Source organism: Lacerta agilis, chromosome 6, assembly GCF_009819535.1.
Source record: "Lacerta agilis isolate rLacAgi1 chromosome 6, rLacAgi1.pri, whole genome shotgun sequence".
Lineage (NCBI taxonomy): Eukaryota > Metazoa > Chordata > Lepidosauria > Squamata > Lacertidae > Lacerta > Lacerta agilis.
This window is the reverse complement of record NC_046317.1, coordinates 14,689,658-14,713,557: the sequence shown is the minus strand read 5'-3', so window position 1 is coordinate 14,713,557 and position 23,900 is coordinate 14,689,658. Positions and strand designations below refer to the sequence as shown.

At 43.5% G+C, this 23,900-nt stretch overlaps 1 protein-coding gene across 1 annotated transcript; it reads right to left on the bottom strand.

Moving 5' to 3' along the window:
• Positions 1 to 4,141: 4,141 nt before the first annotated feature.
• LOC117047861 (complement factor H-like) lies at positions 4,142 to 17,798 on the bottom strand. Its single transcript, XM_033151088.1, is given in 9 exon segments — positions 4,142 to 4,251; positions 7,043 to 7,216; positions 8,954 to 9,127; positions 10,655 to 10,849; positions 12,349 to 12,403; positions 12,405 to 12,426; positions 13,230 to 13,335; positions 15,237 to 15,428; positions 17,703 to 17,798. Coding segments are annotated over 9 exon segments (1,092 nt in total). The 5' UTR covers positions 17,767 to 17,798.
• Between the last annotated feature and the right edge of the window lie 6,102 nt (positions 17,799 to 23,900).

The window sequence follows — 23,900 nt, the reverse complement described above, 5'->3', positions numbered from 1 at the left end:
TTTCACAATGTGTTGCTAAAGAAAAGTTTAAGTGTGTGGGGGGGGGGGAGTGACCAAATAGTAGTAGTAGTAGTAGTAGTAGTAGTAGTAGTAGTAGTAATGGCAGCTAGGATCACTGAAATCAAATGCTCTTGGCGCCGGAATGTCCATAGTTTACAAACTAGCTGGAGCTGGGCAGAAGTACTCCTTGCCTTTAAGGCTGCTTCTAACAACAAACAACAGTTAGAATTAAAGTGTAGTCCAAGCTACATACCAGGTGCCCCCACGACAGCCTCACTCACTCACTCACTCACCAACCTGGGCCCTGGCCAGGTCTTCAGGGCTGGGCAGTAGTGGTGCCTCATGGTCGGTGAAGGGACACCATTGTGACCCGTCCCAACCCCTCGCTGCTGCAAATTGGGATGGATGAGGGCTTGGGCCAGCATGGACACATTCCGTGCCCTGCCCCCCAGCACGTTGGCACCCCAGGCGCCAAGAGCCCATGCTACTTCCCTACCTGAAGGAGCACACTTCCATTGTCTCCCAAGACATATGGATGCCAAACAGGTGGTGTCACATGGCTGACTTAGATGACAACTCAAAAGTAAGCAGATGTCAGATTGTTCAACCATAACTTTTTTGTTAAAAAACCAGGAATTACCAAAAGAGCGGAAGACGTTATTCATGTATGCTACAACAGTGGCTAGGGTTTTACTAGCCCAAAAATGGAAATATGACAAGATACCAATGAAAGAAGAATAGCAAGTTAAAGTTATGGAATATGCCAAACAGGTGGTGTCACATGGCCGACCTAGATGACAAATGAAAAAGCAAGCAGGTAGTTTTAAGAAAAGGGCATCGGAAACAACTTCACAGCCCATGAAGACATGCATACCTTTACACATCGGAGGTGGGGAAGACCATGCAGCATGGAAGCATAGGGCAAAAGGAGGCCCAACTATTCCGAAACCAGGGCGACATAAAAAATTCACTCTTTCTGCATTCTGATATTGGTCCTTTCTTGGTTGAAGATGCCCGTTCTCCAGAATGGGAGCTTCACAATACATTGCTTAAAGGAATAATGGAGAAAAAAAGATTAATATAAATTTATTTAATGAAAAAGTTTATTATGTGAGGATCCCAGTTTGCAAATATTATGAGATCCCTCTAAATATATAGAAAGTTTATATTTTAGTCATTAGCGTTTTTTGTTGCATCTTCACCTATTCATTGGTTGTTGGGATCCATCCGGAGGCACTGCAGAGTATATTATTCTGCCAGTGATCAGCTCTCTCACTAATTCATCCCTAAAGACCCTTATCGGGGAAGTTTGATGATGATGAGTAAGGTTGATGAGAAAGATTCATACCTCCCATTATTTCATCTCCTCCAGGCAATCAGCATATTCAAACATATTCAAGGGGTGTCAGAGGGAAAGGATGGAGGAGAAACGTAATTCAGTTTGCATGTAAAGATGATTTTACCTAATTCTCACTTTTCACAACAATGTGCAAACCATTATGCAAGCCAACTTTCAAAATTTGCACTTCTTTTACTTTGCAATGTCGTTTGCCAGGCAAACCATTTGTGCAAAAATGCATATTCTAGGCAGGGGTGGTGGACCTCTGGTCTGCAGGCCAAATTTGGCCTGCCAGACCTTCTAATTTGGCCCTTGAGGCCATTGGTTGATGCATGGGGAGTTCAATCACTCTTGGTTCAGATGCATAAGCTCTTTCTCTGCCAAGAATTTGCTGGTGTGTGCCTGAAACCTGCAGAAGTTGAAGTGTCAGGAGTTAAATCATCACTGTCTCCTCCTCCATCCCAATGGGTGAACTTTGACAGGCAGTTGAGACCGCCCTCTGACAACCACCTGATTTCATTATGACATCAAATGATTGATAGCTGGGCAAAGCAGCTCACCTATCAAAGTTGACCTGTGGGGTAAGAGGAGTTAAAAAAATAAATAAAAAGGTTCCCCACCTCTGCACTGAGGTATGCAGAAAAATGCATATTGTATGAAATAACATACAAAATGCACTATATGGAGATATTTGCATACTATGGAAAAATATGCATAGTGGGAGAGTTTGGCGGGAGAAAGGGAAAAGTGACTGGTGTGGTTTCTGAGGAGTAAGGGTTATAGTAGCCAGGATAGGGTAAGGATAAGAAATAGAGTTATAAACACATCTCACGAAATGCAAATATTCAAACACTTTTATTTAAAATAAACCATGTAAGAACTTCTATTTAAATTTTGCTATAACAGGTAGTGAAGATTTCTTTGTTGAAACCCCATCTCATATTTGTTCAAGGTATTAGGTAAAAAAGGTAAATGATCCCTGGACGGTTCAAGTCCAATCAAATGCGACTATGGGGTTGCGGCTCTCATCTCGCTTTCAGGCCAAGGGAGCCAGCATTTGTCCACAGACAGCTTTCCAGGTCATGTGACCAGCATGACTAAACCGCTTCTGGCAATGGAACACCGTGACAGAAACCAGAGTGCATGGAAACACTATTTACCTTCCTGCTAGTGGTACCTATTTATCTACTAGCACTGAGGTGCTTTTGAACTGCTAGGTTGGTAGGAGCTGGGGCAGAGCAATGGGAGCTCACTCCATCATGGGGATTCGAACCGCCAACCTTCTGATTGGGAAGCCCAACAGGCTCAGTGGTTTAGACCACAGCACCACCTGCATTACCTTTACCTCAAGGTAATAACACTGTGACAAAGTCAGTGAAAGGTGTTAGGGTCTACATAGTAGCAGAAAAATTCCAGTAGTGCAGGATTGCTTGAGGGATTGGCAGTGGGCCAGCTTGGACAAAACATTGGGAAGGTGGATCTGCCCTGCCTGGTTTCCCCCATCCCCACCACTGCCCTTTTGCTGTGCTGTGCTCCTTCTGAGCCATGGGTTAGGCTGGTGTACACCAGGCATATATGTGTTTGTGTGTCTCAGCATAGAGATAGACATGCCCCTTGCATACATGCAAAACAAGTCCATGCATTTGCATGCGCTGTGACAAAGAAACAGAGACAGACCATTGAAAGCATACTTTAAGGACTCTTGACGAATGATGTACCTTTGCAGGTGGGAGGTGAAGGAGACCATCCAATATGGGAACATTGGGAAGATGCAGGCCCAACTCTTGTGAATTCACTGTGACATGAAAACTGCACCACATCCCCTTGCATATAATGGTTCTTCCTTGGCTGTATGTCTCCGTGGTCCAGAAATGGACTTTCACAATGTGTTGCTAAAGAAAAGTTTCAGTGTGTGTGTGTGTGGGGGGGGTGACCAAATAGTAGTAGTAGTAGTAGTAGTAATAGTAGTAGTAATGGCAGCTAGGATCACTGAAATCAAATGCTCTTGGCGCCGGAATGTCCATAGTTTACAAACTAGCTGGAGCTGGGCAGAAGTACTCCTTGCCTTTAAGGCTGCTTCTAACAACAAACAACAGTTTAGAATTAAAGTGTAGTCTCCAAGCTACATACCAGGTGCCCCCATGACAGCCTCACTCACTCACTCACCAACCTGGGCCCTGGCCAGGTCTTCAGGGCTGGGCAGTAGTGGTGCCTCATGGTCGGGTGAAGGGACACCATTGTGACCCCGTCCCAACCCCTCGCTGCTGCAAATTGGTGGATGATGAGGGCTTGGGCCAGCATGGACACATTCCGTGCCCTGCCCCCCAGCACGTTGGGCACCCCAGGCGCCAAGAGCCCATGCTACTCCCTACCTGAAGGAGCACACTTCCATTGTCTCCCAAGACATATGGATGCCAAACAGGTGGTGTCACATGGCTGACTTAGATGACAACTCAAAAGTAAGCAGATGTTCAAGATAACTTTTGTTAAAAAACCAGGAATTACCAAAAGAGCGGAAGACGTTATTCATGTATGCTACAACAGTGGCTAGGGTTTTACTAGCCCAAAAATGGAAAGATGACAAGATACCAATGAAAGAAGAATAGCAAGTTAAAGTTATGGAATATGCCAAACAGGTGGTGTCACATGGCCGACCTAGATGACAAATGAAAAAGCAAGCAGGTAGTTTTAAGAAAAGGGCATCGGAAACAACTTCACAGCCCATGAAGACATGCATACCTTTACACATCGGAGGTGGGGAAGACCATGCAGCATGGAAGCATAGGGCAAAAGGAGGCCCAACTATTCCGAAACCAGGGCGACATAAAAATTCACTCTTTCTGCATTCTGATATTGGTCCTTTCTTGGTTGAAGATGCCCGTTCTCCAGAATGGGAGCTTCACAATACATTGCTTAAAGGAATAATGGAGAAAAAAGATTAATATAAATTTATTTAATGAAAAAGTTTATTATGTGAGGATCCCAGTTTGCAATATATTATGAGATCCCTCTAAATATATAGAAAGTTATATATTTTAGTCATTAGCGTTTATTGTGCATCTTCACCTATTCATTGGTTGTTGGGATCCATCCGGAGGCACTGCAGAGTATATTATTCTGCCAGTGATCAGCTCTCTCACTAATTCATCCCTAAAGACCCTTATCGGGGAAAGTTTGATGATGATGAGTAAGGTTGATGAGAAAGATTCATACCTCCCATTATCTCCCAGGCAATCAAGCTATTCAAACATATTCAAGGGGTGTCAGAGGGATAAGGATGGAGGAGAGAAACGTAATTCAGTTTGCATGTAAAGATGATTTTACCTAATTCTCACTTTTCACAACAATGTGCAAACCATTATGCAAGCCAACTTTCAAAATTTGCACTTCTTTTACTTTGGAAATGTCGTTTGCCAGGCAAACCATTTGTGCAAAAATGCATATTCTAGGCAGGGGTGGTGGACCTCTGGTCTGCAGGCCAAATTTCGCCTGCCAGACCTTCTAATTTGGCCCTTGAGGCCATTGGTTGATGCATGGGGAGTTCAATCACTCTTGGTTCAGATGCATAAGCTCTTTCTCTGCCAAGAATTTGCTGGTGTGTGCCTGAAACCTGCAGAAGTTGAAGTGTCAGGAGTTAAATCATCACTGTCTCCTCCTCCATCCCAATGGGTGAACTTTGACAGGCGGTTGAGACCGCCCTCTGACAACCACCTGATTTCATATTACATCAAATGATTGATAGCTGGGCAAAGCAGCTCACCTATCAAAGTTGACCTGTGGGGTGAGAGGAGTTAAAAAAATAAATAAAAAGGTTCCCCACCTCTGCACTGAGGTAGCATAAAAATGCATATTATATGAAAATAACATACAAAATGCACTATATATGGAGATATTTGCATACTATGGAAAAATTCATAGTGGGAGGTGTTTGGCAGGAGAAAGGGAAAAGTGACTGGTGTGGTTTCTGAGGAGTAAGGGTTAGTAGCCAGGATAGGGTAAGGATAAGAAATAGAGTTATAAACACATCTCACGAAATGCAAAATATTCAAACACTTTTATTTAAAATAAACCATGTAAGAACTTCTAATATTTAAATTTTGCTATAATACCGGTAGTGAAGATTTCTTTGTTGAAACCCCATCCATATTTGTTCAAGGTATTAGGTAAAAAAGGTAAATGATCCCTGGACGGTTAAGTCCAATCAAATGCGACTATGGGGTTGCGGCTCTCATCTCGCTTTCAGGCCAAGGGAGCCACATTTGTCCACAGACAGCTTTCCAGGTCATGTGACCAGCATGACTAAACCGCTTCTGGCATAATGGAACACCGTGACGGAAACCAGAGTGCATGGAAACACTATTTACCTTCCTGCTGCAGTGGTACCTATTTATCTACGCACTGAGGTGCTTTTGAACTGCTAGGTTGGAGGAGCTGGGGCAGAGCAACGGGAGCTCACTCCATCATGGGGATTCGAACCGCCAACCTTCTGATTGGGAAGCCCAACAGGCTCAGTGGTTTAGACCACAGCACCACCTGCATTACCTTTACCTCAAGGTAATAACACTGTGACAAAGTCAGTGAAAGGTGTTAGGGTCTACATAGTAGCAGAAAAATTCCAGTAGTTGCAGGATTGCTTGAGGGATTGGCAGTGGTGCCAGCTTGGACAAAACATTGGGAAGGTGGATCTGCTCTGCCTGGTTCCCCCCATCCCCACCACTGCCCTTTTGCTGTGCTGTGCTCCTTCTGAGCCATGGGTTAGGCTGGTGTACACCAGGCATATATGTGTTTGTGTGTCTCAGCATAGAGATAGACATGCCCCTTGCATACATGCAAAACAAGTCCATGCATTTTGCATGCGCTGTGAAAAAGAAACAGAGACAGACCATTGAAAGCATACTTTAAGGACTCTTGACGAATGATGTACCTTTGCAGGTGGGAGGTGAAGGAGTCCATCCAATATGGGAACATTGGGAAGATGCAGGCCCAACTCTTGTGAATTCACTGTGACATGAAAACTGCACCACATCCCCTTGCATATAATGGTTCTTCCTTGGCTGTATGTCTCCGTGGTCCAGAAATGGACTTTCACAATGTGTTGCTAAAGAAAAGTTTAAGTGTGTGTGTGGGGGGGGGAGTGACCAAATAGTAGTAGTAGTAGTAGTAGTAGTAGTAGTAGTAATGGCAGCTAGGATCACTGAAATGCTCTTGGCGCCGGAATGTCCATAGTTTACAAACTAGCTGGAGCTGGGCAGAAGTACTCCTTGCCTTTAAGGCTGCTTCTAACAACAAACAACAGTTTAGAATTAAAGTTAGTCTCCAAGCTACATACCAGGTGCCCCCATGACAGCCTCACTCACCAACCTGGGCCCTGGCCAGGTCTTCAGGGCTGGGCAGTAGTGGTGCCTCATGGTCGCGTGAAGGGACACCATTGTGACCCGTCCCAACCCCTCGCTGCTGCAAATTGTGGATGATGAGGGCTTGGGCCAGCATGGACACATTCCGTGCCCTGCCCCCTAGCACGTTGGCACCCCAGGCGCCAAGAGCCCATGCTACTTCCCTACCTGAAGGAGCACACTTCCATTGTCTCCCAAGACATATGGATTCCAAACAGGTGGTGTCACATGGCTGACTTAGATGACAAATCAAAAGTAAGCAGATAATTGTATGAAAAGGGCATTTTAAACATCATGAAGACATGCATACCTTTACAGATTGGAGGTGGTGAAGACCATGCAGAGTTGTAGCACCGGGCAAAATGAGGCCCAACTTTTATGAAACCAGGGTGACATACAAAATGCACACTTTCTGCATTCCGATATTTGTCCTTTCTTGGTCGAATATGTCCATTCTCCAAAATGGGAGCTCCACAATGCATTGCTAAAGAATAATGAAGAAAAAAGATTAATATAAATTTATTTAATGAAAAAGTTTATTATGTGAGGATCCCAGGACTCCAAAGTTTGCAATATATATCAGTTGGTAATTTTCTTTCTTTCTTTCTTTCTTTCTTTCTTTCTTTCTTGTAATGGGCCCCCTATAGATGTTGTTGGGCTCTAACCCCACCAGTCCTAGCAGATAGGGATCATGAGAGTTGTAGTCCAGTGACATTGGAAAGGCACCAATTTAAATACTCAGACTTACAATAAAACATGTTTTTTTTTTTTAAAAAAAAAGCTCTATGCAACCAGGAAAACAGATAAAAACAAAACTACCTTTAAGAGAGATCATTGGGTAGACTTAATCAGTTTTAATTCCCCTGCAACCCAAAATAAGTTTGACTTCCCCCATCTACCTGATATCCACTTAGTAACAGCAGGGAAGTTAAGAAGGAGAAGATGTTGGTTTGGCATCAGCCTTCCTTGAAATTCCTCTTTGAATGCCCTCCAAAATAATATTTGCTGATCACCATATTGGTGGGGGAGCAAATTAGGCCCCACAAACAGAGTGGGGGAATGATGAACTTTGGAGACCTACTCAGATTTCTTCACATTTGGGGTCCTATGTGGTTTTTTCCCATTACTTTATACATACTACATGAGTCTTGAACCTCACCATAATGTCCCTTTCATAGCCCTGCATCTCTGTCTACCTGAAACATGTTTGCCTGCTGTCCTTATGAGGTGCATTGGGTTTTGGTTTGGCAAGATGGGAGCATTAGGGTCCGGGGTTTACGATCTTTGACTTCTTTGCACCCTAACCTCCGTACAAAAGTGACGTACGCTCCATCATTATGTGAAATTAAAGGAGCCAACTGAAGCTACGTTTTGGCCACAGTCTAGGATCAGAAATGAAATATCATTCAACCAGACACTCCAACATGAGCAAAGTTTGGCGTGAGGATAAAATTCTTCTGAAATTGTTGGAGGAGAATTGATGACGTTGTTGATGCTCATCACTGCTTTAGAATAGAAATATTCATATTCCTTTGGAGAGAATGGTAAAAAACAACAAACAAAGTTGACTGACAAAGTACACTGAAAACAATTTTCCTTAATAGCTTTCCTTCATACATACATCTACATGTTGGGGGCATCGGAGACCATCCCAGGTCCTGACACTTAGAAAAGTTAGGTCCAACTTTTGTGTATCCTCTGCTACATGAATATCGCACCTTCTCTTTGTGCAGATATCGTTTTTTCTTGGCCAAACAGTCCCATGTTCCAGAATGGGCATGCTACATTCTATTACTAAAGAAAATGTACAGAACAAATTCTAATAAGTGCTGGAAGTGTAAAGAGCTAGAATGTACTTTATCATATGTGGTGGAGTTGTAACGTAATCAAAAATTATGGGAAATGATCTATAATTAATTGAAGAAAGGTGTTCAAGATAACTTTTGTTAAAAAAACAGAAGCTTTCTTGTTAGGCATTATAGGGCAGGAATAAAAAGGCTTAAGAAGTATTCATGATGCTACAACAGCGGCTAGGGTTTACTAGCCCAAAAATGGAAAGATTGACAAGATACCAATGAAGAAGAATAGCAAGTTAAAGTTATGGAATATGCCAAACAGGTGGTGTCACATGGCCGACCTAGATGACAAATGAAAAAGCAAGCAGGTAGTTTTAAGAAAAGGGCATCGGAAACAACTTCAGAGCCCATGAAGACATGCATACCTTTACACATCGGAGGTGGGGAAGACCATGCAGCATGGAAGCATAGGGCAAAAGGAGGCCCAACTATTCCAAAACCAGGGCGACATAAAAAATCCACTCTTTCTGCATTCAGATATTGGTCCTTTCTTGGTTGAAGATGCCCGTTCTCCAGAATGGGAGCTTCACAATACATTGCTTAAAGGAATAATGGAGAAAAAAAGATTAATATAAATTATTTAATGAAAAAGTTTATTATGTGAGGATCCCAGTTTGCAATATATTATGAGATCCTCTAAATATATGGAAAGTTATATATTTTAGTCATTAGCGTTTTTGTTGCATCTTCACCTATTCATTGGTTGTTGGGATCCATCCGGAGGCACTGCAGAGTATATTATTCTGCCAGTGATCAGCTCTCTCACTAATTCATCCCTAAAGACCCTTATCGGGGAAAGTTTGATGATGATGAGTAAGGTTGATGAGAAAGATTCATACCTCCCATTATTTCATCTCCTCCAGGCAATCAAGCATATTCAAACATATTCAATGGGGTGTCAGAGAGAAAGGATGGAGGAGAAACAATTCAGTTTGCATGTAAATATGATTTTACCTAATTCTCACTTTTCACAATAATGTGCAAACCATTATGCAAGCCAACTTTCAAAATTTGCACTTCTTTTACTTTTGCAATGTCGTTTGCCAGGCAAACCATTTGTGCAAAAATGCATATTCTAGGCAGGGGTGGTGGACCTCTGGTCTGCAGGCCAAATTTGGCCTGCCAGACCTTCTAATTTGGCCCTTGAGGCCATTGGTTGATGCATGGGGAGTTCAATCACTCTTGGTTCAGATGCATAAGCTCTTTCTCTGCCGAGAATTTGCTGGTGTGTGCCTGAAACCTGCAGAAGTTGAAGTGTCAGGAGTTAAATCATCACTGTCTCCTCCATCCCAATGGGTGAACTTTGACAGGCGGTTGAGACCCCTCTGACAACCACCTGATTTCATTACATCAAATGATTGATAGCTGGGCAAAGCAGCTCACCTATCAAAGTTGACCTGTGGGGTGAGAGGAGTTAAAAAAATAAATAAAAAGGTTCCCCACCTCTGCACTGAGTATGCATAAAAATGCATATTGTATGAAAATAACATACAAAATGAACTATATATGGAGATATTTGCATACTATGGAAAAATATGCATAGTGGGAGGAGTTTGCACTAACATGCTGATGGATTTTCATGAGGACTTAAATATGCATTCACAAGCTGACATGGAAATGAGGAGAACTGAACTTAGTTTGGGGGGAAATGAAACGCTGGGAGAAAACAAAATTGACTTATTCTCCCATTCTTATGGATATATCCTGGTGGCACTGTGGTCTAAGCTTGCTGATCAGAAGGTTGGAGGTTTGCATCCCTGTGATGAGGTGAACTCTCATTGCTGTGTCCTAGCTCCTGCCAACCTAGCAGTTTGAAAGCACACCAGTGCAAGTAGATAAATAGGTACCGCTGCGGCGGGAAGATAAACAGCATTTCTGTGCAATTTGGTTTCCATCACTGTGTTCCATTGCGCCAGAAGCAGTTTAGCCATGCTGGCCATAGAAAGCTGTCTGTGAACAAACGCTGGCTCCCTCAGCCTGAAAACAAGATAAGTGCCGCAACCCCAGTCGCCTTTGACTGGTCTTAACTCTCATGGGGTCCTTTACCTTTACCTAACAGTGCACACCTGAGCATGTTGGTACAGATGCACTCCATTCTCCTTCGGCTGTGCAAGTGATATGTTCAGATCCCAGGATTTTGAAGCTCCCAAGGCATTCAAATAGCACCACCTGACCATATACAAACTCAGGGTCTTCCTTTTGTTTTCCAGCCATAATGAGCCTTCCATGTTCTGGTGCTTTTACTGGGGGACATCTCCTTACTGGAATACAAGTTAACAATGTGGTGTAAGATTTCACAAGATATTTTGTAAAGGCCAGCAAGGAATATATAGAGAAATGAGTCATATAATTGACATTTCTACAACAGAAGGAAGTAAATTCAATTATGTCAGTTTCCCCCCCAGCATATATTTTAGGGGTTGGTTGCCAGCGCCCCCAATGTTCCAGAAAGCACAGAGGTGAAAGCATGGAGCCAACCACGGTGTGGCTACAGGGGTTGTCTCCTTCTCCTCCTCCTCCTCCTCCTCCTCCTGCCACGGTGGGGAAGGAGGGTCAGATGCAGCTACCTCCCAACATCCTGACATCACACGTTGTGACATTGGGATGTCATGACGTCATGCACACAATGTGGCCCCCTTATCAGCCTTGCAAGCTGGGTGCCTCTGGTACAGCACAAACGGTTAACTACTCATTTATTTAAAATGAGATAATCTTCAGTCTTTACAGTACATCTACAACAAATAGGAAATAAATTCAGCATGAAATGTTGCTAATGTTACTCGGGCCAGATAAGGTCACTGTAGTATAGTTAAAGCTACTGGTTCTCCCAGTATTGATGTATGGAAGTGAGACCTGGGACCATAAAGAAGGCTGATCGCCAAAGAATTGATGCTTTTGAATTATGGTGCTGGAGGAGACTCTTGAGAGTCCCATGGACGCAAGAAGATCAAACCTATCCATTCTGAAGGAAATCAGCTCCGAGTGCTCACTGGAAGGACAGATTCCTGAAGCTGAGGCTCCAATACTTTGGCCACTCCATGAGAAGAGAAGGACTCCCTGGAAAAGACCCTGATGTTGGGAAAGATGGAGGGCACAAGGAGAAGGGGACAACAGAGGAAGAGATGGTTGGACAGTGTTCTCGAAGCTACTAACATGAGTCTGACCGAACTGTGGGAGGCAGTGGAAGACAGGAGTACCTGCAAGCTCTTGTCCTTGGGGTCACGAAGAGTCGGACATGACTAAATGACTAAACAACAACAACTAGTTACCTTAAGAAGTAATTAACTCCCCCCCCCCCTGTTTTTAAAAGAGGGGATTAGAAGTAAATTAGTATTCAGAATACATCAATATACCTTGGGGGTGAGGGTGGGGATTACCCTGACAGTCAGTAACAAAACAAATAGCTAACATGGATATTTCAGAAAAATCCACAGGCATCAGGAATTTTGTGCCACTTTGCATCAAAGTCAATGGCACATTTTGGAAAGATGGTTTAGCATTACATTATGACAAGATGAAAGGAACATTGGTTAATTTAAACAATCATTAATGAATATTCCAAGATAATAAATCAGTGTTTGATTCTGACACGTTTGAACAAACGTGAGTTTCAACTAACTAGAGTTTCACTAAGTTTGAGCGCAATAGGGAACTCTGGTTAGTTTCCAATTTCTGCAGTGCAGATTCACCAGGGGAGGGGAGGAAAAGAGGAAGCATGCTACATCCAGGAAAGGCCCGCTACGTTTGAAAGCCCACTTACTTTCACACCGAGGGACATCATTGCTCCATCCATCTACCTGACATTCACGGTAATTTGGTTTTTCCAATCATCTCATATCTGGAAGTTTTTACAAAAAATAAAACAGCAACACACACACACAAACAAACAACAGTAGAATTAAATGTGAGAACGTATTATGTAATATTTTGAAATACGTCGTAATTCAAAATAACATTTCTGGAAAAGAAAGCAACATTTCCCCCTGTAGCCAGTTGTTTCCTCAATTTCTCTAAACTATTTCTTCATCGTTGCATGACTTGAAAGTTAGACTTCCTTAAGCTGATCACTTCTGTGTATGTATCAAAGTGTTTCCTTTTCTGACTTCTGCAGTCCAAGTCTCTCCAAGTTTGCAGAACATCTTGATGGAAAGTGCAGGGACACAGGAACTCGAGGCTAAACACGGGACTCCTATGATCACATGCACATTGGATCAAAGCTCCACATAAGCTTGGAATTTTGACAGGAGAGAGGTGATGTCACCAAGAATGGCTGCAAATGCTCTTTGATAGCCTGTGTCAAATTTGGGGAAACCACAAAAGAAGAGTAGGAGATGACTTGTGTTAACCACCATACCCCCAGCTGTCAATACAGGGGTGGGGGTGGGGGTGAGGGGAGTCATACTGCAGTTTTCCAATAAGTTACACCCAGGAAACAGGAGAGCAAAGTGGAATGGGGCCAGGAGCAGACAGAACTCTGGTGCAACTCCCCAAAAGACAAATCTTATTAATGAAAGGGTGTGTAAAATTAATTATGATAATATTTTTCCCCAAAGGAGCTTCCAAAGCAAGATGTTGTATCTCTATCCCAGTTGTCTGAAACATGCTACCAGGATGAACAATCTGGGGAAAGGAAAGATTTACCCTTCATCACACCGATAGACAACACGGGCCCCAAAGACAAATTCATCTCCACTGAAAAGCTCAAAAGAGCCAAACGGGGTATCTCCTGGCTGTCCACAAGGCTTATCTGGAAATTTAAAAAGTAAAATGTAATGTAACAATGCAACAATTACGTCTAGTGAAATGTGATTGGATAGGTGCAAACTAGATGACATGTGGAATGTATGGGTTTGCGAAAGAAAGAAAGAAATCCTGTTCCTATCTCTTCAGTAACATGACTTAAAGGAGATGTGTGACATTATTGTGCTCGGACATTTCCCACCACTACAGCTCATCATCGGTTGATGTCTATGAAGAGGTAGGTTGGAAATATCTGAACGTGATATTGCTATGTCAGTCATCATACTTTAGAATATGTTGCTAGAGAGATGCAGCCATACATTCATCATAAGGCATTGCTGGGCCTCAGCAAGGACTATTGTAGATACATTTAATGTACATACAGTATATACATACTGCACATACAGCTAATGGCAGAATTGAGCTTTTCCATTAATAAAGGCTATAATCTGTCCCCACTTCTTTGAGTGGAATCAATTTAGGGCAGTGGTTCTGAATGGGGTCACCCATTGAGAATGTGATGAAAGCTACAGACCCCCTCCCTTGAAAAATGCACATAAACACATGCACACAAAATTTTGTATGCAAATTATTCTACTGCATTGGGGAGGGAATATTTCCTTTTCTTTTTGCACTTGCTTCATGGAACTCCACCCCCACCCCCATGAGGCACATCCATGAACCCCAGGTTAAGAACCCCTGATTTATGAAATCCAACTGTTGAGTAGAAAAGAATGAATGAGGCTTTAATTCTCTACACACTTAGGAGGCATTTCCATTGAGCATAGAAGTGAGTAGAAATGAACAGGGTTGCCTGTTTAAAGGGTACCAAGTGAACTAGTAAGAGTGAAAACCTAATATAGTGTTGTTGTGTTTGTGTTTTTCAAAAACAGTTTAAACTATGAAGTTTAAACTTCCTAATGGTGATCACATGAAGAAAAATAAACAAATGAGTGACTTATACATGGATTTTAATATCTTTTTATTTCACTCTCATTTCAATTACTGATGCTAGTCTGGAGTTTTAAAATTGTTTTTGTTGTGTTTTGTAGTTACTAATTACTACAACTACTAAAACTTGTTGGTTTAGGAAGAAGAGTTTGGATTTGATACCCCGCTTTTCACTACCCGAAGGAGTCTCAAAGCGGCTAACATTCTCCTTTCCCTTCCTCCCCCACAACAAACACTCTGTGAGGTGAGTGGGGCTGAGAGACTTCAGAGAAGTGTGACGAGCCCAAGGTCACCCAGCAGCTGCATGTGGAGGAGTGGAGACACGAACCCGGTTCCCCAGATTACGAGTCTACCGCTCTTAACCACTACACCACACTGGCTCTCGTATCCTTCATGCTGTGTACTTTATGTTAACGTCCTTAAATGTGACTTTTTGAACTATTTTCTTTTTTGTATTGCCATTGAATTTATATTGGCTTGGCTAAGTTCCATGACTCTTTAGAAAAGAAGGGTGGAAATGCCTTAATAAAACGAATTCTTCAATAACTATGTCTTCTGATTTTGGGGGGGCGGTGTTTTGTGGGAATGGTGCATCCAAAATACTATGCAAAAGGGTTAATGCTGTAGCATATCATCCTATGATGCCCCCACAGTAGGCAGTTTCCCCCCAGTTAGGTCTGTTATCAACTGTAGGGAGTGAGTTTTTAACTGTGAGTGGGGCAGTTTTCTGTTGCTATGTGCCTCTGAATAAGTCTGTAAATATTACTCAGTCTCATCTAGAAATTCATGTAAATATTCTTCAGCATGCCAAATAGAGAGTAATGTGCTATTTTCAAACCTCAAACGACGAATATTGTGCAGTCTTTTCTAGGAGAGAAAAAGAGAACTACTTAAAAGGGGTCAAACAACCTGGGGCAACGTCCGTGCTACAGCATAATTGCCACATGTTTTACTTACTTCTGCACTCCACATGTGGCATGGTTTGTTCCCATTCTCCCTGGTTACACTGAAATCGAATTTGCCCAAGTTTTATATATCCGGGTTGGCAGTTGTAAACGACTTCATCCCCATGCGAGTAGGAATGTTTCCTGGATGGGAATGCCAGTTCTTCATTGTTTCTTCTCGGTGGTTGTCCGCAGCCATTCCTAACTGGAGAAAAGTGAGAATAACAGGATTAAAAAGTCCCCCACCCCAAACAAGGGACTTGGTCCACTGTCACCTGCAGCCCCGCCCACTGCCCACCTGAAATACCTATTGGAAATTACAAAAGGTTACGACATGTATGGTAAATAGTGATACTAACTTAAGGTTACCAGACGTCCCCGGAGTTACAAATCAGTCCCCTGACAAAATCCATCTATTTAGTAGGAAGTTGGGGGGGGGAATCTGGTAACCTTATACTAATATACTGTATCTTTCACACGAGCATACGATCAGTTTATGTGTGTGAAATACCTAACTTAATTCAGTGCATGTTAAATGGATGTTTCATTTTAAAAGAATGGTCCTGATTCAACTAAATAGTTGCACTAGGGGGGGAACCAGCACGACTCTCCTCTCCCCCAAACACCCCCAAATCAACTGGGGGAGCACCCTCAGAACTATTAGAGGTTACTGCCTTCACACTTCCGCTGCGCTTCCTGCTTGTGCAGTGGCACCTCGGTAAAACCACTTCTTACTGATTGTAGCAGATTTCCCCCCGGAGGCAGAGTACAAGAACAGGAGTCATACTCAAATTCGCAGTCAAGAGCTTCTTTATTGCTTGACTGGTAGCACAAGCATTTCTGTTACTATTATATGCAAGATATTTACATTCCTTCTTTATCTTTCCAGCATGGTATAATCTCAGTACAGTAATTAACAATCCTGACACAGCAAAACTCACAGTATCTGTGTGAGGGATCCTATTCCCTCCCCTTCAATACTTCCCCAGCAGTGACTCTCCCTAGGTTTCACTGACAACTAGGATGAATGCTTCATATGGGAGTTGTCTCTGGGGTACCTCAGGGCTCTACGGTTGAAAACCTCTTGCCACATATGGAATCTCCCTACCAGGGTTCCCAACTACTGCAGTTTGCCTTCCCTTTAGGCAAATAAGTGGCACACTTGGCTTCACTGTCCAGCCCTCTGTATGACAGGAGAATAAGCAAACCGTTTCCTCTTCCACAGGAAAGCTTTGTTCTCTCCTCTTAGTCACACCTCTTAAGGTACTGATACACTGCCACAGTCAGCGAACGTTTAAGCACATTTAACTTTATTAGGTAACTTGAAAACATGGATGTCTCGGGTTATTACTGGTACAAATCTTCTACTCATGTAATTCAGCTTTGTTATAATATTTCCTGCATCCCTTTAGCAATGGTAATGACCTTTCCTCCCATTCCCCAAAGCCTAACCTCTCATTTTCTCTCTCTAATCCTCCAACCCCAACTGCCAAACCCCCAACTGCCTTTCAAGGTTGTTCCCCCTCCTTTTTGAATGCCAACTAGCTCCGCCTCCCAGGGAACACCTACCTAACATGGGAGTGATAGGTTAACCCATAATGAACCTGAATCATCAGCAGGCATTATTCCGCCACATTCTGCAGCACACATTGCCTTACTTCCAACCTTGTTGTCAGCCTGCGTGCTGACAGCGTGTATGCGTGCCTTTGTCGTGCGGAAATTGCAGCCTGCAACTTCCTCCCTTTCTTTGCACCTCCACCTGACACCAATCAAGCCTAGAGTGCCACTCCTACACACTAAAGAAAATTCTGGAACCCTCTTTAAAGCTTCCAGGAACTTTTATCTGTTTCTTAAAGAATATTTTCCTAACAAGAACAGCACAAGGGAGGGAGGGGAGGGGAGGGGAGACCATTTCATCAGACAAGCAGAAATACTTGTACTGACAGAACTATCATAATAGCGCCACCTTGAATTCTGCCCGACACTTTTTAAGTGAGAAATTTTAAAAATTCAGTTTTGAGGGAAAATAGATTGTCAGAGGGAAGTATGAAAAAAGAATTTAAAATACTTACATTTTGTGAAAACCTGGGCAAGTTTCAGAATTTTTCTTTTTAAATAGCAAAGTCATGTATGGCAATATGATTGTCATAAGAAACCCTATTGATGTGGTACTACAGCTGATTCTTCAAATAAACACAAGGGAGGGAGATACTGAGATGTATCTGTGCATGCAGTTTTAAAATATGTTCTGTCATTAGCAGTTTAAATATTAACAATTGCCTATCAAACAATTTAGCATTTGATCTCTGCTGTGTGGCCATCATTAAAGAATTTGCCACTGCATTAGGTGGAAAGCTACGATACAATGCAATGTTAAACCAAATCCTGTCTTTTTTTTCATAGAAATGATCTTTATTATGAATACTACAGCAACTATTTCCCTGGTAAATAAAAATTGCCTTTTGATGCCATAGCTTACCACTTTGGGAAGTGTAGCAGATCTGCAGAAGAATTTGTACAATGTCGACCAGCCAGCTCTTCATAGCTCTTTGGTCAATCTACACAGATTCTTCACATTCAGCTACTAATAACTCCAAGGATTGACACTACTGAGATCTTTCTCCTTGTTTGGTTTCACCAATTGTTGACGCTAGTTGTTCTCCGTAAAGGGTTTCTTGGTTTTTTTGTTTTTTGTTTTGTAAGAGACGATGACTTGTCTTTTTGCTGCTGCTGCTGTTTATTATTACAAGATAGAAAGAGGAAGGATTAGTGGAAAATGGGACATGAACTTTTAAAATAGACTGTTTGCACAAAATTTGTGCACTTTGTGTTGCAATTCTGGCAGTAATGATAAAAGCAAACTTTCCTTGCGGGATTGGCAACTGACTGGCACAACTTTGCCAGCTCTGTTCTGTCCTTGTGCCTTAAACAGTTCTCTCTCTCTCTCTCTCTCTCTCTCTCTGTGTGTGTGTGTGTGTGTGTGTGTGAGAGAGAGAGAGAGAGAGAGAGAGAGGACTGAAATAACAGATGATCAGAGGAGCTAGGATATCCCTGTATGGAAATAACCGTGTTTCACTGGGTGGAAATAACTATGCTTACCAGCTAATGTCTATGATGCATTCCCCTATTAAGAAACAATTACAGTGGTTGGTTGAAAAGCTGGGTAGAAAGCAAAATCCTTTAGACTCTCTTAGGTTCATGACTCACCCAGACTGAACAAGGTATGCTTTATCTCTTCACTTCTGGCCATCTTCAGTGCACCTTGTCTGCATTGGATTGTGGCTGCTTGCAGAGTTTCATATGATTTCTCAAAGGATGTCCACTTTCATCTCAAAAAGGGAGGGTGTGGAATTGTGTTTGCATGAGCTGGAGTTGGTTTGGGAGGGTATCTGTCTCCTTTCAGTCTGGCACAAGCCTGAAGTCATGTTCTGCGGCAGCTATACTGGTGACTGGGAGTGGCCACCCAGACCATATAACACTGGTCCTGAAAGATCAGCATTGGCTTCCAGTACATTTCTGAGCACAATTCAAAGTGTTGGTGCTGACCTTTAAAGCCCTAAATGGCCTTGGCCTCCGAGGGCCTTCTGGCAGTTCCCTCAATGTGAGAAGCAAAGCTACAGGGAACCAGACAGAGGGCCTTCTCAGTAGTGGTCCCTGCCCTGTGGAAACCCCCCCCCCCCCAGATGTCAAAGAAATAAACAACTATTTGATTTTTAGAAGACACCTGAAGGCAGCTCTGTTTAGGGAAGTTTTTAGTGTTTGGTGTTTTTTACATTCTGTTGTGAGCTGGCCAAAGTAGCTGGGGAAACACAGCCAGATGGGCAGGGTAATAATAAAAAATGTTATTGTTATTGCTATTGTTATTATTCACAAGATACTAATTTTTTTTAAAAATAACCATGACACACATTAAATAACATATGGCACTGATGTTCCCTCTCAAACTTTGATGGCCACTGACAGACAGACAGAGGTAATAATCATCCCTGTGTTCAAAAGTATGTGGTAAATGGCAAAGAGCTCAAAGCGTAATATGAACATAACAGGAAAATCTTTCTGGTAGGACAATTTTGTAAACTTTAAAACATATTGCAGGCTGTTTTTAGTATAAACCAACAATGAACAATACTCATCGCATGAGGGGCTTTTGTTCTTGCTTTTTGCTTTTCTGCAAATGACACACAATCACTGCCAGCTAATAATACCATATTTACTCGAATGCAATGTGCACCTTTTTTTTGCCAAATTGCATTGCGAAAGTTAGGCTGTGCATTAGATCTGATGGCGCATTTACATTCGCCAGCAAATACTTCTTTGGTTTCAAAGTTTTGAAAATTGAGGTGTGCTTTAGATTCAACGGAATATTAGATTTGTGTAAATAGGGTAATAATAATAATCCATTCAAATCAAGTATATACCATACGTCAATAGCTATGAAACAAGTCCCCAGTTTAGGCTCAGTGTGGTATTTTATGAATAATTACTATTAATCTGGGTTCACATTTCCGCCCAAGTGTGTGAAGCGTCACCAGAGATGGAAGATTGTAACTGAAATGAAATAAATGGTTTATTGATACACACCAGAGAATACAGAAATGATAATGTGAGCAATGGCTACATAAATGGGAACATAAATGTGAATCTCTCTGTACGGTGTAAAAAAAAGAAGGCAATGCAATGTGAATAATATGAGATATAGCCAATTAATTCTGTTCCAAGTAGATCCACTGAAATCAATGGATATGGCTAACATAGGTCCATTAATTTTAATGTGTCTACTCTGAGTGCAACCAAAAATTGACAAAATCACAATCGGAGAGTATGCACACACCCCACTTTGCTTTCTCTCTGTATATCTATATATCCATTTAGGTATGTAGATATATAAGCATATATATGCAAGCTCTATACTTCATCCTTCTAATACTCCCCCATCTTAACTCGTTTGAAAGCACCCTCTGCTTCCTAGCTATTCAGACTGCATAGTATCTTAGCATTACATTCAGCACGATGCAATTGTTATCAGTCTGGTATAGTGGAATCCTCCCATCTCCAACATTGCAGAAACAGAAGACGGGAAGAGAAAGGAAAGGGGGGGGGAAGAAAAAAAGGAAAAAATCAATCAAGGCTAAGCCTCAGCAAAACCTGTGTGTGTGTGTGTGTGTGTGTGTGTGGAGATTATGGTGTCTGTAATAGGAGTATACCCATGTCACCTACATCTTCGCCCCACCACCACCCCTACGCACAGAGAGGGGACCTGAAATCCACTGCAACGCCATTTTAGATCCACTTCTTTCCAGAAGCAGAAGGACAAGTTGGCCAGAGAGGGGAGGGGGAGGCGGGCGATAACAATTCGGATGTTCAGATGCAAATCTGACCACTCATTATCATCCAATCACCCACATCTCCGCACCCACCCATCACCTGCAGCCAGATTAGCTTCCCCACCCAGCCCCTCCACCGTTTGCATATCTAAATGCATCAGCCAAAACCCAGTGAGTGAAAACAATAGACAAACATTGCCTCAGGTCCTGACCGAAATAAACATCCTTATCGCTGGGGCTGCCCTTCCTCAGCGCACCCCACCCGAACCTGCAAAAACACCGTAAAGGCGTGCCTTTTTCCCTAATTGCTAAGCAGATGTCTCCCCTCTGTAATCGCTGATTTTAATGTGCCCTTTTCACCTCCAAAATGTCATGTATCGTTACGTTGTGTGTGGGTCTCTGACATTGTATCCAAAATGTAACTCTTGATTCTCCAGCTATGTACCTTAAATGTATCCCTGCACTCCATGTATTTTTCTCTGTAACAACTATAAGGTTATAAGGTTATCTGCACTCTGACTGTATCAAAATTACGTTGCAAAGGGCTTCCTCTAGCTGCCGCCCTTCATAAAGACCAACTGCCACTCATCCGGGAGCTGTCAGATTCCCGTCCTCAACATTCTATGAACTGTCAAATTGCTTCCCCTATACCACAGCGCCATCTACTGGGTCTACCACCAAAGCAGCAGGATAAAAGACAATGGAAACATCTGCCATTCAAAGAGAATCACCTTTATTCATATACAAAACAACACGGACGTTCACCCTCCAGGAAGTTCCGATCACCAACTCCACCCTGCAGGACAGAAGACAACAGGAGTATTAGCAAGTCCAAAGAACCGGCAGGAAGACCACTTCGTCACTATTGTATAAGCCATCTCCTTGTACTTACCTTATGTAAATCCCTCCTTCCTGCTCTTTTCCTTCCATTCACCTGTATGGGAACAAAAATGTATAAAACCCTCCCTGTGACTATACTCATGGTTCTCTCTCTTCGTGATTCTACACGACGTAGGGGAACCTCTGTTGCAACAGATCCAAATAAACGGGAGGGCTGTGCCTTGCTTTCCCTTCTACCAGCTCCGGTGTCGCCTCTGTTTTTCCAGCGTAAGTGGGGAGCTCAGAAAAGGTGTGGGCTTCTCAGGGCTAAATTTCCGGAACTCCTCCTTGGGAAAACCGGGCCCCTTTTTGCCTTTTTTGTCCAAAATTGGCTTACAACATTTGGCAACCACTCCAGGGACCCAAGTTTCCCGGTGATCTGAGGGGTCTGGGGACGAGGGAGCTCAGCGCGCACCCAGCCTTTTGCAGGGAGAGCATTCCCCCGCCCCGGGGACCAGGATCTCCGGCAGTAATTTGGAGTTCCAGCGGGACGCACCGGAGGAAAGCAACGCAACCGGGAAGGAAATTTGTTTTTTTTGTCATTTCGTTCATTGGTTGAAGGCTAAAGGAACCCGGGAAAGCCATCGAAAGAGCGCTAAGTGAGTATAGGGGACACGGGATAACGGGTGGATAAGTGACCGCAGCAACGAAAAACTCTGTTCTATCCCTTTTCTTTCTCTTGGCTCGGACTTTGGTTAGCAGCACAGCTGCAGGGCAAAGTGATAAAGCAGAACCAAAGTCCTGGGTACAGCGCTTCCGTCCTAAACGCGACAGCTGACCCAAAATCTACCCTGACTCTCTTGTCGAAATCTTACTCCTTTCCTCTTTTAATCTTTGAAGGTAAAGCCGCCCCTGCGCAGTTCTGATCTGAAAAGACGTGACGGACTGCTGTCAGAACGCAAGGTTACCTTTTCCTTTCAAAAATCTATCCTGGGCTTACCGCTTCGGCATTGCACACGCAAGCGTTCGAAGGCAGGTAGCCCCTTCCTTAGCGTGTAAGAGGCAGGAACGTTGCTGTCGGACCCTCAGCAATTGAATTGACACTAGTAAGGGGGGTCTCGAAGGTACTTGATCGCACCACAGCCTAGTAGCGAAGGAGCCAACGGCTGGCCGCCTAGTAGTTAGCGCAGACGAACGGTAGGCAGGAAGAAGGGACTGTGCAGTCCCAGGGTTAGTGTTAGTGAGTGTCCGATAATTCAGGGTTTCCCCAGCCCGAACTGCAGTATAAAAGGCCGACCCTATAGTTAAGATGGGTGCACCTCAGTCCAAGGAATTCCAATACCAGACTCCCGAGCAGGGCAAAGCGCAACTGCGACTTGGCCCGGGACGGGACTCTGAGTCTGACAGCCCACTCCAGTTCGTCCTTCTGAACTGGGCAAAGCTGCCAGGGACACATGATCTTGACAAAAGGAAGCTAAAGAAATTATGCAGGACCTGTTGGGTGAGGGCTACTGCCCACCACCCCGTAGATCAAATCTGGCTATCCGGCGGTTCCTTTAATATCAAACGTCTCGCCTTGCTACGGACCGTCCTGGAAGATCAATACCCGCTACAGGTCCAATACCTCGACCTCTTTGTAACAGCAAGAGACGTCTTACAGAGCAACAAATCCCCTAAAGCTTTCCACCAGATGTCAGTGCTAGGGAAGAAGGAAGTTAAACCGCCTCCCTACCGGGAAGTTACAGAAGATGAGATCCAGGACAGCTATCCCCTCCGAACCTGTAGACTCGGGGAAGTAAGAGGAGCCCCATCCGTCCCCAACAACCCAGATGATGAACCTGAGACCGCACCGCCCGTCCTCAGCCCTGTGTCACCATCTCCTAATAGACCCCGGAGCGAACGTACTACCCCTCCAACCCTGAGCCCCGTTTCCAGCAGGACCCGCAGTAACTCCCTCATAAGGCAGCTCATAGTGGCACTGAAGGAAGTGACAGCGGACCAGAGCCGCAGCGACGGGGAGGGTACCAACTCCACTCCGACTAAGACAGCGGAAATGGACACCCCTGAGGGACAGTATCCCCTCAGGCATGTACCCATAGCGCCCGCCTCAGATCAGGGAGCTGCCACCTTCGTGTACTCTCACGTCCCTTTTACATCATCGGATCTAATGAATTGGGCTGATAAGATGGCCACCCTTAAAGATGAGCCCGGACAATGCGTCCGATTTATTAACTCTATCTTCAAGACGCATAATCCATCTTGGGCAGATGTCCACATGCTGCTAGAAGCCCTCTTTGATGACCCCGACAGGGAGGAAATATTATCTAAGGCAGGAGAAGCGCTCATCTTGCCACAATTTCAGGATGGACAAAATAAACCTGCCGATGCCGCTTTAGTTACCGCGCACCAACTCAGGAATGAACCTGACTGGGATTATAACTCAGCAAAAGACCAGTGGCACCTCAGGGTTTTCAGGAAAGCGGTTATTGAAGGAATAAGAGCAGCCAAGAAGAAAGGGATAAATTGGACAAAAA